Source organism: Aulonocara stuartgranti (assembly GCF_965226115.1).
Source record: "Aulonocara stuartgranti genome assembly, chromosome: 14".
Taxonomy (NCBI): domain Eukaryota; kingdom Metazoa; phylum Chordata; class Actinopteri; order Cichliformes; family Cichlidae; genus Aulonocara; species Aulonocara stuartgranti.
In genome coordinates this window covers 18,029,072-18,041,273 of record NC_138950.1, presented here as the reverse complement: position 1 = coordinate 18,041,273, position 12,202 = coordinate 18,029,072, and the positions used below count along the sequence as shown (strand labels likewise).

Here is a 12,202-nt window from a genome sequence, read left to right as displayed (position 1 = left end):
ATTTATCAATAAAGAAAAAGGCTATTGATAATTTAGGATGCATACAATTTAATTTAGCCTCTAGTTAAGTGTGTAGCAATCTTATTAATAAGCCGAACAACAACAACTTAATACTGAGACATACTAGAGTTACCTCCTAATGAGGTATTTTTTAAAGAAAGGTTTATACTTTATAGCAAATTGCTTTAATAAATGTTATGAAATTGTGTTAAACAAAAAAAATAAAAAGATCATATCTGACCTTCTTGGGATGAATCCCCTTCCTGGTATTTGTCCTATTTACATGATTATAATGTTCTTATGTAGGTAATCTTTTAATGAATGCTTAATACATTGTAGAACGAAGAGCAATAATAAAATTAAGCAATCAATCAGTTAGATTGGTAATCAAAACCTATTATTATTATTATTATTATTGTTTTTTGGGTTGTTGTTTTTTGTTGCCTGTCCCATTTGGATCTTTAGCCATCAGAATTGTTGTCTGAAGGCCAAGAAAGATGCCAAGCAGATTTACTTTATTGACTTGCAAGTCATTCATTCAGCTGCAACTTTAATCCAGAATCCTGCACAGTGTTACTAACAAGTTCGGTAAATATATGAAATGCCTGGTTTTACTTACTTGCTATCAAGATCAAGTTGATCAGTTGTGCTTTTATTGTAAAAACAACAAACCTAAACAATCTTTTAAAAATGGGAAAAAAAATATTAAACTCAAAATGCTGATCGCCTCCATCCTCTACTGATTGTTACACTGTTTGTACATCAGGCAGAGATTTCTGATAGGACGTCGACACTAAAATTCAGAAACTGTGGTTTTCTACGAATAAACGGATGCATCAGTATGCCAGTTATGCGGTTATCTTAAAGAGATAGACCTATCTGTGAGATCACACATGACTAAGGTCTGTGTGCGTCACTGTCTGGAGTGTCGCCTCTAACCCCTGAAGGCCAGTGATAATCCTTTAGGCATGTGTCTGTGAATACATTTCACCTGGCCCTGCACTGTGAAGGACACTGCTGTTATCAAGATCAAGTGTCAACCTTGTCGTGTAAAGAATTTTTATATCACTAATCACTATCTGCCCTTTGTTTACACTTGGCGACGTGTCGCATGAGCCTGAATGAAAACGAATATTCAGTTTTTGTAGTAGTGGAATTACATAAAGGTGCAGGAATGTGTTATCACTGTGTATTATCACTGAACAGACGGGCATAAGAGCGCTCCTGACACTGACAAACTGGTTACACATCACATCTACAGGACAGAGGCAGTCGTGTGAAGAGAAATTGGTAAGAAAATTAGGATTTCTCGCAACTTTAACAAAAGACTTCTTTATATTTCCTGCTTTAAGAGGGATTACATATTAAAAAAGAATACTTACTGCACGAAGAGCAATAAAGGAAGAAGAGCAGCATTACAAAACTGGATCTAGGCTGTTGAAAATAGCAAGAGTGCAGCTGAAGAGCAGCAACTACATCCAAAATGTATTTCATATCTTCCTCTTCTCTTACTTTTTTCTCTGATGAGAGCTTACAGCTGATTCAGCATTCAAAGAATCAGAATGAATGTGTAAATCAGTGATGAGTTAACATATTGCTAAATGCTCTGTCGAGTGACAACTCTTTAAAAATCTGTATTTACTTACCCATGTGTAACTGACATATATATCTCATATGTAAATCACAAACTTAGTAACAGATGATTACATGCTTATATAATAATTCATTATTAATTGTTCTTGGTAATCGATTATTAGTCTTAGCAGTCACTTGGTATATGTTATGTAGCAGGCTATACTATATTACCTTAGTTTGTTATTAATCTTATATCATCATTATTCTGCTGCCATTCAAGCTCTCAGATGTGCAAGGTAGCTCAAACTTGAACTGATCGAAATCTAAAGAGTTATGAGCTTAATGCTGTAAGCTTTTTACAATAATCTCGCAGTGAAGAGCTATGAGCAGTATGCTTTATCTTCCTGACACTGTACAGATTTGTCTGAGGCGAAGCCATTATATCAGTTTATCACATTTGGCAAGGATCAGATTTTATCAAAATGAAAAAATGAAACAGGGAAGAGAGTCTTGCTTCAGTGAAGCATTTCAGGGAGATAGAAATCATGACAAACCACATTCATTCTGATCAAAATGATCCATCTTTTGAGATTTTCCCTCGTATTGTTGCTAGGACAACAAAGCTTTTTACAATGCCTATTCGTGTGGTATTTGCGGTATTAGACCATATAGATGTTGCATTGCAGGTTACATACCAGTAATGATTTTTGCTGTTATTGTTTGTTGCTTGTTTTGCTCACAGGGTTCCAGCCAATGCCAATACGTGGTGATGTGGTGAACCATTGAAGAAAAACTCATTTAAAAGAGAGCAGAGAGCAGCCTCATCAGTTTCAATCATGTCGCTCAAGCGTCATAAAAGACTGAGCAGCAAGAAGAAAAGTATGTTTCATTTTTGTTCTTCTGTTTTGTTTGTCTGGGGTTTGTGCATCATTATCATGCGTTTCATTCTGAACATTGTTTTTCATACTTACAATACTTGAACATGCTGTGGGTATTGTGTAGCTATATTGAAAGTCAGTGAGTGAGCACAATCGCCAAAGAAATGCCTATGTTCTACAAAGACTTTTTTTTGTAACTACACTACTGAACTCAGTCACGTGTCATTCGCTGACATGATGTCAGGTCCCCCTTGAAAATTAGATTTAAATCTCATTGAGATTTTTACCTGGTTAAACAAAGGACTAGTTTCTTTGTATTTTGATTGGAAAATGGCAAACGGGTGCAATGATTTATTAAAAAATATGCACACTTACATGGAAAAGCAGCATATAAGGTAAAAATAGACTTTGTACACTTCTGATTGGTTTGAAAGTCAATGTTCGGAATGACTGCTTTTAGTGTTCAAAAACAGCTTGAACTCTCTTAGGCAAGTGTTTTTGTAATTTTTTGAAGAAGTCATCAGGAATAGATCTCCAGGATTCCTGCCCTCCAGTTTCTTCAGTTTTCTTTTATGTACATCATGCTGAGATATGACAAGTGTTGAGTTATTATAGCATGTTGGGAATTATCTTGTTGGTACAAAAATAACATTTATGCCTGCCAATATTTTAGTTTCAGGTAAAATATTGGAACAGATGATTATCATTTTGTAAACATTCTCCTAGTAACAAAATGTCTAAAGATATCATGAAATTGAATCTTTGCTAAGTTGTCTGTTATGTATAAAACAGCACTTGAATTAGTTGCTCTTTTATGCTTGAATGATTCATAGGTCATTGTTAAGTGGCTAACACACAAACAAATCATTCCTTTGAAAATGGTAAAGGACAAGGACAGGACTGAAAATAAGTGGAAAAGCAGTCAATGTCCAAAGAAAACCCTTGAAGTACCTTCAGAAAGCCTGGACAAGTATTGCTCAAGACAGCTTAAAAATTTAAGTGTGGTTTCTTGGAAGAAAATGTAAAGAAACGAAGGATGACACAAGACTTTTGCCCAATACTGTGCATAATCTTGTGTTTTGATGTAAATAACCAGAGCCCTCTTGAGTAAAATTTAAATTAATAAGAATGCATACCTCTTATTACAATTATTATGAGTCCCACAAACAGACATAAAAGTATTAGTACAGTCTGATAACCTTTGGTAACCACATTTGGTGACCTAAAATAGTATGGGGCTACAATGATTTTGGAGATACTGTTGCAAAAAACTCATGGCTCAAGAGTTGGCAGTTCGTCCTGTAATCGGAAGGTTGCTGGTTCGAGCCCTAGCTTGGACAGTTTCGGTCGTTGTGTCCTTGGGCAAGACACTTCACCTACCGCCGTTGGCCAGAGGGGCCGATGGCGCGATATGGCAGCCTCGCTTCTGTCAGTCTGCCCCAGGGCAGCTGTGGCTACAACTGTAGCTGCCTCCACCAGTGTATGAATGTGAGAGTGAATGAATAGTGGAATTGTAAAGCGCTTTGAGGGTCTCGAAAAGCGCTATATAAATGCGAAAAATAATAATAATAATAATAATAATAATAAAAAACTGTTATTGAACCCTCATTTTTTCTCAGTTGCCAAAGTTAAATGGTGCTCATAACAAACATAATAATTTGAAAAAGAATCTGTCAAGTTTTATCTTCAGAGGTATGATTAAAAGCTGTCTTACATTAACGTGAGTTCTGACTGTTGCAGGAAGGCTCCTATTGTTCAGACTTTGCAAACAATATGAGCTAAAATTTACTGGGTAGGAGTTAATGTGCTATTATAAAAAGCACAGCATTTTTTTTCCAATATGTTTAGTTAATAATGATAATTGGCTTTTTGTTTGCAAGTGTAAATTCTGATGTTAATTGCACCAAGGGATGCCAAGTTTACGGATAACACTGTTTTTCTGTTTTCAAGCTCAAATGAAATGAAAAGTGAGATTGAAGGATAATGTTCTTTTCCTGTTAAAAGAAAAGAAAACAATAAAAATAAATGTAAAGAACTTAAAATTAAATAGAAATAAAAGCAAAAAAGAAGAGCATTTGCACAGTACTTGAAATTTTTGTGTAATTGGACTAGTTTTTTGTAGCTATTTTCTGTCTTACTTATTTTATCAAAGTCTGTGTCACACTTAAATGGATAAAGCTGTGTTTTTGGGTTGTTTTTTTTAAACTAGAATCTCCAAAGGATAATCTCCAGGCAGAGGTTCTGCATGAGCTCGGCTTGGAGGCCTACCAGGCTATACCACTGGATGTCTCATCAATGCTAGACATTATTACTTGGACTCTGGGGAACCAATCTCCTCTAGAACCCTCTGATCTACCAAAAGCTTTCCTCCAGTCCCTTTGGCTGCTCAGGAAAGATGCCCGGACTCCTTGGTGTGAGTCTCTTCATAATCTTGTTACAAACGATGACAACAATTCTACCGGGAAGGTGCTCAGTAGTTTTAAAGGAGATAGCCAGGGTGCCATCAACCCGCTTGATCTAATCACAGCTGTCTATATGTCTGCTAGTACTTTCCTTCAGCAAGAGATCTCCAAACGGATGATGCAGTGCCAATTTTCTATACCACTGGTCCTTCCAAACAAAGATCCGGAAGAGCCTAGTTGCTTCCTTCTTTGGCCTTTAAGAGGGATTGTGGGCCAGTGGAGATCTCACCCCCTAAATAAATACAGGCGAATCCAAGAGGGGGATTTGGCAACCACATGCATGCCATTAGTTTCATTTGTCAGGCTTGGTTGTTGCAGTGTGTCCAAGTCACAGGTGCTAAACCATATGTTACGTGGAGTCACATCTTCCTGTCAGACATTTCTCCACAGGGGGATGGAAGGAGGGCAGCTGCCCAAAAGGCTTTCGGGTGGCCTGGTAGAAATTGGATGGCATCTACCCACTGGAGATAGCACCAAAGATGTCTTCCCAGTCCCTTTGGTCTTCTCCAACCTGCGGGGTGATGCCAGTGCGCATGAGAAATGCCTTACCTTTTTATGCAAGGCATCTTCAGCTATAGTTGTTTTCTGTGGAAATCTTAAGGAGAAGGAAAAACTACTTCTTGCTTCCTGTAAGGATACCAACAGCAAACTAATACTCATTGACCTTTTAGACACTGAGAGAAATGGGAGCAGAGTTGTTGGTTTTGTTGATGAGAACCTTGAAAAGTACATGGGGCTTCCCGAAGAATCTGTGATTCAGGGCAGAGGTCTGAGTGAGGATGCACTGGCTAGTAAGCTATGTGATACTCTAAAACATCTGCTACCAGACAGACTGAAACTTATTACGCTTGAGGAAGCAGCACAATTTGCGGCGGATATAGGCCTAAATGTGGACGAAGGACCCATTTGTCAAAAAGCCATGGCCTCAGTGGAGGAAGTGTTGAAGGGTTTAGATGAGGGGTCTGATGAATATAGGCGTAAACAGCTTCCTCTGCAGGGGCCTTTGTGGAGCAAATTAGCAGAGCTAGAAAAAGCAGAGAGTAAGCAGAGAAAAGAAAGAACAGAAATTGACCCCCAGCTACAAAAAGAAAAGAATGACATTATGGCTGAGTTGAGGAGCTACAAAATGACCCCAGCTATGAAGATCTTTACAGATGCTCTCTTTACCAAAGATAAAGTGAAGAGAGCTTACTTTCTTAGCTGGCTCACTCTAAGACTTAAGAAAACTACAAAACAAAACAAGACGAAAGATCTGCTCACAAATCTACAGACAGTAAAGAAAGAAAGCATGCTGGTAGATTTGGATAAGCTTGAACAAAGAGTCAAAGACACCCCTGGAGACACTGGTTCAATATTTCAAGAGGGAACAGAAATACAATCTGCAGGTCTAAATTTGCAACTTTCTGAGCAACAGTCTGAAGGAAGCCATCAACTGAAGGTCTCAGAATCCAAAGAAAAGACCACAGAACCACTGTCACAACAGACAGACCATCAACATGACGCAAACATGGCGCAGGAGATATCCATCACTTTAAATGAAAAAGAAAATGAATTAAATTCGGCCTCTGAAGACCAAAGCTGTCTTTTAGAGTCAGGAGAAAATAGCACGTTGCGCTTCAAAGAGAAAAAACCAAATGAATCAGAGCTAACAGTCACTACGGACAATTCAACTTCTGGCACGCAACAAATGAGCCTTGATGATTGTGCTGATCCCTCTTATGAACCTGATACATGCGCATTAGGTCCTGAGCACTTTCTGCGTGAGATAGGGCTAATCTTTGAGCTAGCATACATCAGCCCCAGCAGCGGAAGCCAAAATGTGTTACGTCTCCCTAGCTTAGCTACAGATCTTCTTCTTTATGGGATTCCACTTGAACTAATGGATGGAGATGCCTCAAATATCCCCATCCAGTGGCTGGGCTGTGTCTTTGGAGAGCTCAAACGCCGCCTACCACAAGAACAGTGTAGGACAAGAGTGCTGACAAATCTTGGCGACTATAATGCAAGGAATGCAGAGATTCTTTCTGCATTATTTGGAGTGAAATTCCCTGAATGGAAGAAACAAACTTCAAGAGGGGTGTACATGGCTGCCCTGTGTCTTCCTGAAAACCTCAGAAAGGACATGAAGTGTGATGTTTTGTTGCTAATTGAGGTCAGAGGTCTCTGCTCAGTCTCACTGGACAGCAAAAGAAATATACTGGGCAATGACAATGCAATGGCTACCTTTGCAACAGGACTGAGTGACTTTTTAATGCACAGCATGTCTTCACACCCTGGTTCTGATTTTGAAACAAACCTCAGTGTCAGAGTCAATGCTCTCCTGCGAATCAAAGAATATGGCTCCATGCCATTTTGCCAATTCTTTGTCCAGAACGAAAACGTAAATAGCAAATTACAAGCGTCACAATTAAGGTACGTTTCTCAGGTGCTTTTGCAAACTAGCAATATTGATAAAGATGGAAAGACCACAAGCTGCACAGTCTCTGTCAAAGGACCATGGAACAAAATGTCCCTCTCTGAACCAGTTGATACAGATTATAGTGGGGATGTTTTAAAGTTTAAAGAAATCCTTTTTGAAGCATTGAAGAGGAGTGCCGCTAAGGCAGAAGCCCCAGTTTTGCCTGAATTTATGAGGCGTTTGTGTTCTGTTTGGGATGCGATCAAAGAGGAATCATTCTCCATTGGTCTCCAAAACACTGATATAGCTTTGGCATTTTCTTTGTTGTGCACAGAATTTTTCTACTGGGAAAACAATTTACTGGATAACATGAAAAGTTGGCTAACGGGTGCAACAAAAAAAAACTTTACCACAAAGGGAGAAGCTTTGGATGCATCTATTCAAAATGACCTTCTCAGTGAGTTAAAGAAGGAAGCCAGTGAGGAAGTCAAAGCAGAGGTGAACAAACTCAGGTCAATAGCAGAGACATATGTGATGAAAGAGGAAACTCTCAAAATGAGATCTGACAAATTCATGCCAATCCTAATGAGCAATATTGACAACCTACAGGACAGAGTAACTGAAGAGATAACAGAAAGGTTGGAGGCAGTCTATGAGAGCCATTACTCTTCCACACAGCTTAAAAAATTTAAAGCATTACTGGGAGAAGAGCAAGAATCCAAGGTAGATGCACTAGTAGAAAAAAGCAAGACAACAAAAATTCTTCTGCAAGATGCAGAGATAGAGGATGAATTTGAGGCTGTGTGGGATAAGATATTGTCCAACTTTGAATTCAGGCCTTCAGAAACAGAAGATATAACTCCAAGAGTAGAAGATATTCTGAGACAGAATCTAATCAGCCGTGGCCTCCAGAAACACATGAAAAAGCTTGAAATGATTGGCCAGAACCAGAACTCTGACTTCCAAGTTTGCGATGAGCATTTTGGATACCGCAGCAGATTAAAGCAAATGTTTGAAGACAACAACAAACAACACAAGGTAGAAGCTCAGCAGGTAGCAAACAATATCATAGAGGAATGCAAACAGTATATAGCAGATAAGTGTAACAAACCAGCAGATTTCTCTGACGGTTACATTACAGAGCTGTTACAAAATGTTGAAAAATCTTTAAATGAAAAATCTGTGGAAACTAGATCAGCTTTTGAAGTGGATCTAAAAGTATATCTCTGTAATGCTTCTTGCCAAGACTTTCAAAACCTGCATAACCGCTATGCCAAAGACGCAGAACTTTTGACATGTATCACTAAAAGAAAAAGTATGGACTTGGCCGAGTTTATCTATGACTTCAGGAAAAGAGACCAGTGTCAAAGGATGGCCCAAGCATTCATCTCCATGGTCATCAAGCCCACAGTCTTGGATTACATCAACAGACCCCTGGGGATATCTATTGCAGAGGAGATCCAAAGGAAAGCTCAGCAGTATCACTCCTCACAGGCCTTCCACCAAAGCTTGCTGGAAGAGATGATTAAAGAAGATCAATTTGAAGTCTTCCTGGAATATCTGCTCTTCTATGACAACTTCAGACTCAGGAAGATCCAGGAAACAGTGACAGCTCACCTCACTGAATCAACCAACCTGGGACAATGGAGGCATCAGAGACTCTGTGAGATTGTAGGAAAAATTGAAGAAGCAGTGAACGAATCCACAGAAGGTATCAGTGGAGTCCTGAATGATACAAAGCCACTGCTGGAGAGAGTGTGTCTCACTTTAGAGAAAGGGGATGTTAATGTGATCAGGACCTGTCTGACTGGACCCCTGTTTAGCATCACTGTAGAATGGAACCGTTTTGCTAAATGTTTACTGGAGTCAGTGGCTGCAATGCAGATGGACCTTGATCAAGAGTTCTCCAAAAATGTGGATACCACCCAATTTCTTAACTGTCTTCCAGTTCAGCCCCAAGACTACCTCTTCAAAAAAGTGAAAGGCTGTGACAAGCAATGTCCTCTCTGCAGAGCCCCATGTGAGGAGGAGGATATGGGGCATGAGGGTCACAATGCCTTGCTCCATCGACCTAAAGGCATGCAGCCTTATGCCTCTAGTTCTGTATCCTGCATCAGTTGCCCTGAAAGCATGAGCGAGGACAAGGACACACATGATACATCCACAACAAGCAGTGTTCTCCATTCACTTTACCCAGACTGGAGCTTCTCTCCTGACAACACAAACAGCTCAAAGGCCAGTGATTACTGGAGGTACTGTGTGACTTAAACACTCTTTATTGTAGAAATGACAGTATTAGATTAAATTTAATTTATTAAATGAACAAATTCTTTGTTACAGGTATGTGCTGGTGAAGTTCAATGAGAGGTTTGCACAGGAGTTTAAACGAGAGCCGACAAAGATTCCTGAGGAATGGAGGAAAATCACTCAGGAACAGGCCTTAAACAGTCTGAAGGAGGTGTTCCTCACCAGAACGAGTGTTTAAAATACTGCATTCAGTTCAGCTAAGAAAGAACATTTGTTCATATGTGAAAAACCATAATTCAACCATGGAATTTAGATCCTGGGTTTTAAGGTTTCCCACCTGATTTGAAATAGATGCAGAAGAAGGACTGCTCTGTGCTGAATGTTATTTATTGTTTTTAACAGGTTCAACTCAATATTACTTTAAAAAAAATACACTTTGAAATATATATATAATATTGTAAATAGCATTTCTGTATAAACATTATAACAACAGGAAAACACTTTTTAATTTTTTTTTCATTATTTTGAAAAGGAAGCACATTATTAATGTACTTTTATAACATATAAAATCATCAACATAAATCAAATATATTTTCCATTATTACTTTTTTTATCCTATATTTTGAAGTATAAAAATAATATGCAGATATGTCAATTATGATGTCACACCACAGTGAAGCGTAACTGACAAAAGTCTAACTTGTGAAATGACATGTAAAATTAAACTAAAAATTAAAAACAATTAATGTCTCTTTGGTAGCACCTGCTGATATTTGCTCAATTTAGTCATGTGCATCCCATAAGTAGATTCCTCCATCTGAATTTTAAAATATTTTGTCACCTGGTAAAGTGTTAGCAGGTGAAAGTTTACAAGCACTATATCTCAAAGGCTGCATACACTATCTCTTTGTCTGGAAGCACATGGAGAAGCTCTAATGACACTAATGTTTGCAACTTCCTTCTTGGCTATTCAAGAAAAAACGTGTAGTACACACCCTACTGTTTATCAGTAACATGAATCACAAGGGGAAAATTGTATGGAGAGATAAGTGAAATGGTGAGATCCACAAGAGGGCAATATAGGATGGAGGAATCCAATCTGAGATTTAAACAATTTTCACAATGTTTTGGTTCAAACTTTAAAACCTGGGAATCCAACAACATATTTCATTCTTAATTTTACATACCTGCTGCATATTCTCCTCAATACATTGTAAAGAATGTGTGGTGATGACCACTACAGTCTGGGATTTGAAGTGGGCTGTCTGTAACAGCTTTCCTGCACCTTCAGCTAAATCAGATAGAAAGGTTAATGCATGATATTGTTAATGTATATACACCCTCAAGCCATGTTTTTTTTTTCTCCTCGTTCCTGCGATGCATTCAAGGCGCAGACATAATGCAAGTAACTAGCCCTGCAGAAGATGAGCAAGCATAAACAGGGCACCTTTTTTTTTTGAGTGGGAGGTAATTTCATTTTTTTAAAGCAGCTCAACAAATATCACCAAACAGACAATTCTTTCTGCACAGTTTGTCACAAAAAGTGTCTGCTAGTTAGCTAAATGCACCGTATTTCTCAGGGAGAGTGAGATGGACTCTGAGAGATGGAGAAAGGTGTAAGATTGGGATAGTAGCGGGAGATTAGAGATTATTTTTAATAACACTGACTGCTCAGCAAGTGACATTTGCTAAACTAGAAATTTAGGAATTGTGTCCTAAATCATTTCACACAATTTTTCTGTTACTCAAACAGGAGGAAAGTACTGTGGGCATAGTAAGCAGTTTGGGACAGTAAAGTGCAATTTAACTGGCTAGTTTGCAATGTTGCAGTCAAGTTCCCAGTGATTCACTATATACTGGACTCCATAGCAGACATGTTTATGGTCAGTGTTAGGTTACATCAAGGGTAGCAGACACCAATTTATATTTAAGGTGATGATGCTGATGAGTTTCATGGACCTACAGCTTTTATACTAACGCCATAGTGTCTAAGGGTTGTAAATCAGCTATACAGCCCATGAAACATCTGCTTATATCTTGCTGAATTCTGGCTGATCCCACAAATACCAGTGAATAACAGAGTAGCAGCACATGTTAGCTAATCATAGCCTCACAAAATAAATTATTGTGTGACTTATTTATAAGTGATTCTTTTCACCTGATTTTGGGGTTCCCCCACCTGGCACCCACTTTAAACTGTGCCTATAGCCATATGAAAAAGAAAAAAAAAAGCTAAGTACACCTTTGCTACTTCCATAGGTATTAATTGGGTAAGTAGCAGTCGGGTGCCTTTAATCAAATCAGCTGATCATCAAGTAGGACCGCCTCCATAGAAGCAGAGGTTTTGGCAGTTTGCATAATCAGTTGTGTGTTAACACAATGCTACAGTCTTCACAGGAATGAACATTCCAGCAAATTCAGCCCAAGATGAGACCACACAATGCTCAGAGAAATTGCAAAACACCCAAGTGCAACATCTCAGACTCTAAACATGCTAACTGAGGGCTGTAATGTAAAGTTCATTAAGTTTGCAAAGTTGCACCTAAACAAACCACAAGATTTCTTGAACAAGTAAAGTAAGTAAAAATATTATTTATATAGCACCTTTCAAGATAAAAATCACAAAGTGCTTCACAGAAGCT

General features: G+C 38.5%; 1 protein-coding gene across 1 annotated transcript; it reads left to right on the top strand.

Annotated features, from left to right (window-relative positions):
- Positions 1-2,411: 2,411 nt before the first annotated feature.
- On the top strand, positions 2,412-10,050 carry gvin1l2 (GTPase, very large interferon inducible 1-like 2; the record flags this gene model as incomplete). The annotated part of the gene is made up of 3 exons (XM_082502716.1): positions 2,412-2,454; positions 4,663-9,565; positions 9,654-10,050. 3 exons carry the CDS (start codon positions 2,412-2,414, stop codon positions 9,796-9,798), a joined length of 5,091 nt encoding a protein of 1,696 aa, XP_082358842.1. The 3' UTR covers positions 9,799-10,050.
- Between the last annotated feature and the right edge of the window lie 2,152 nt (positions 10,051-12,202).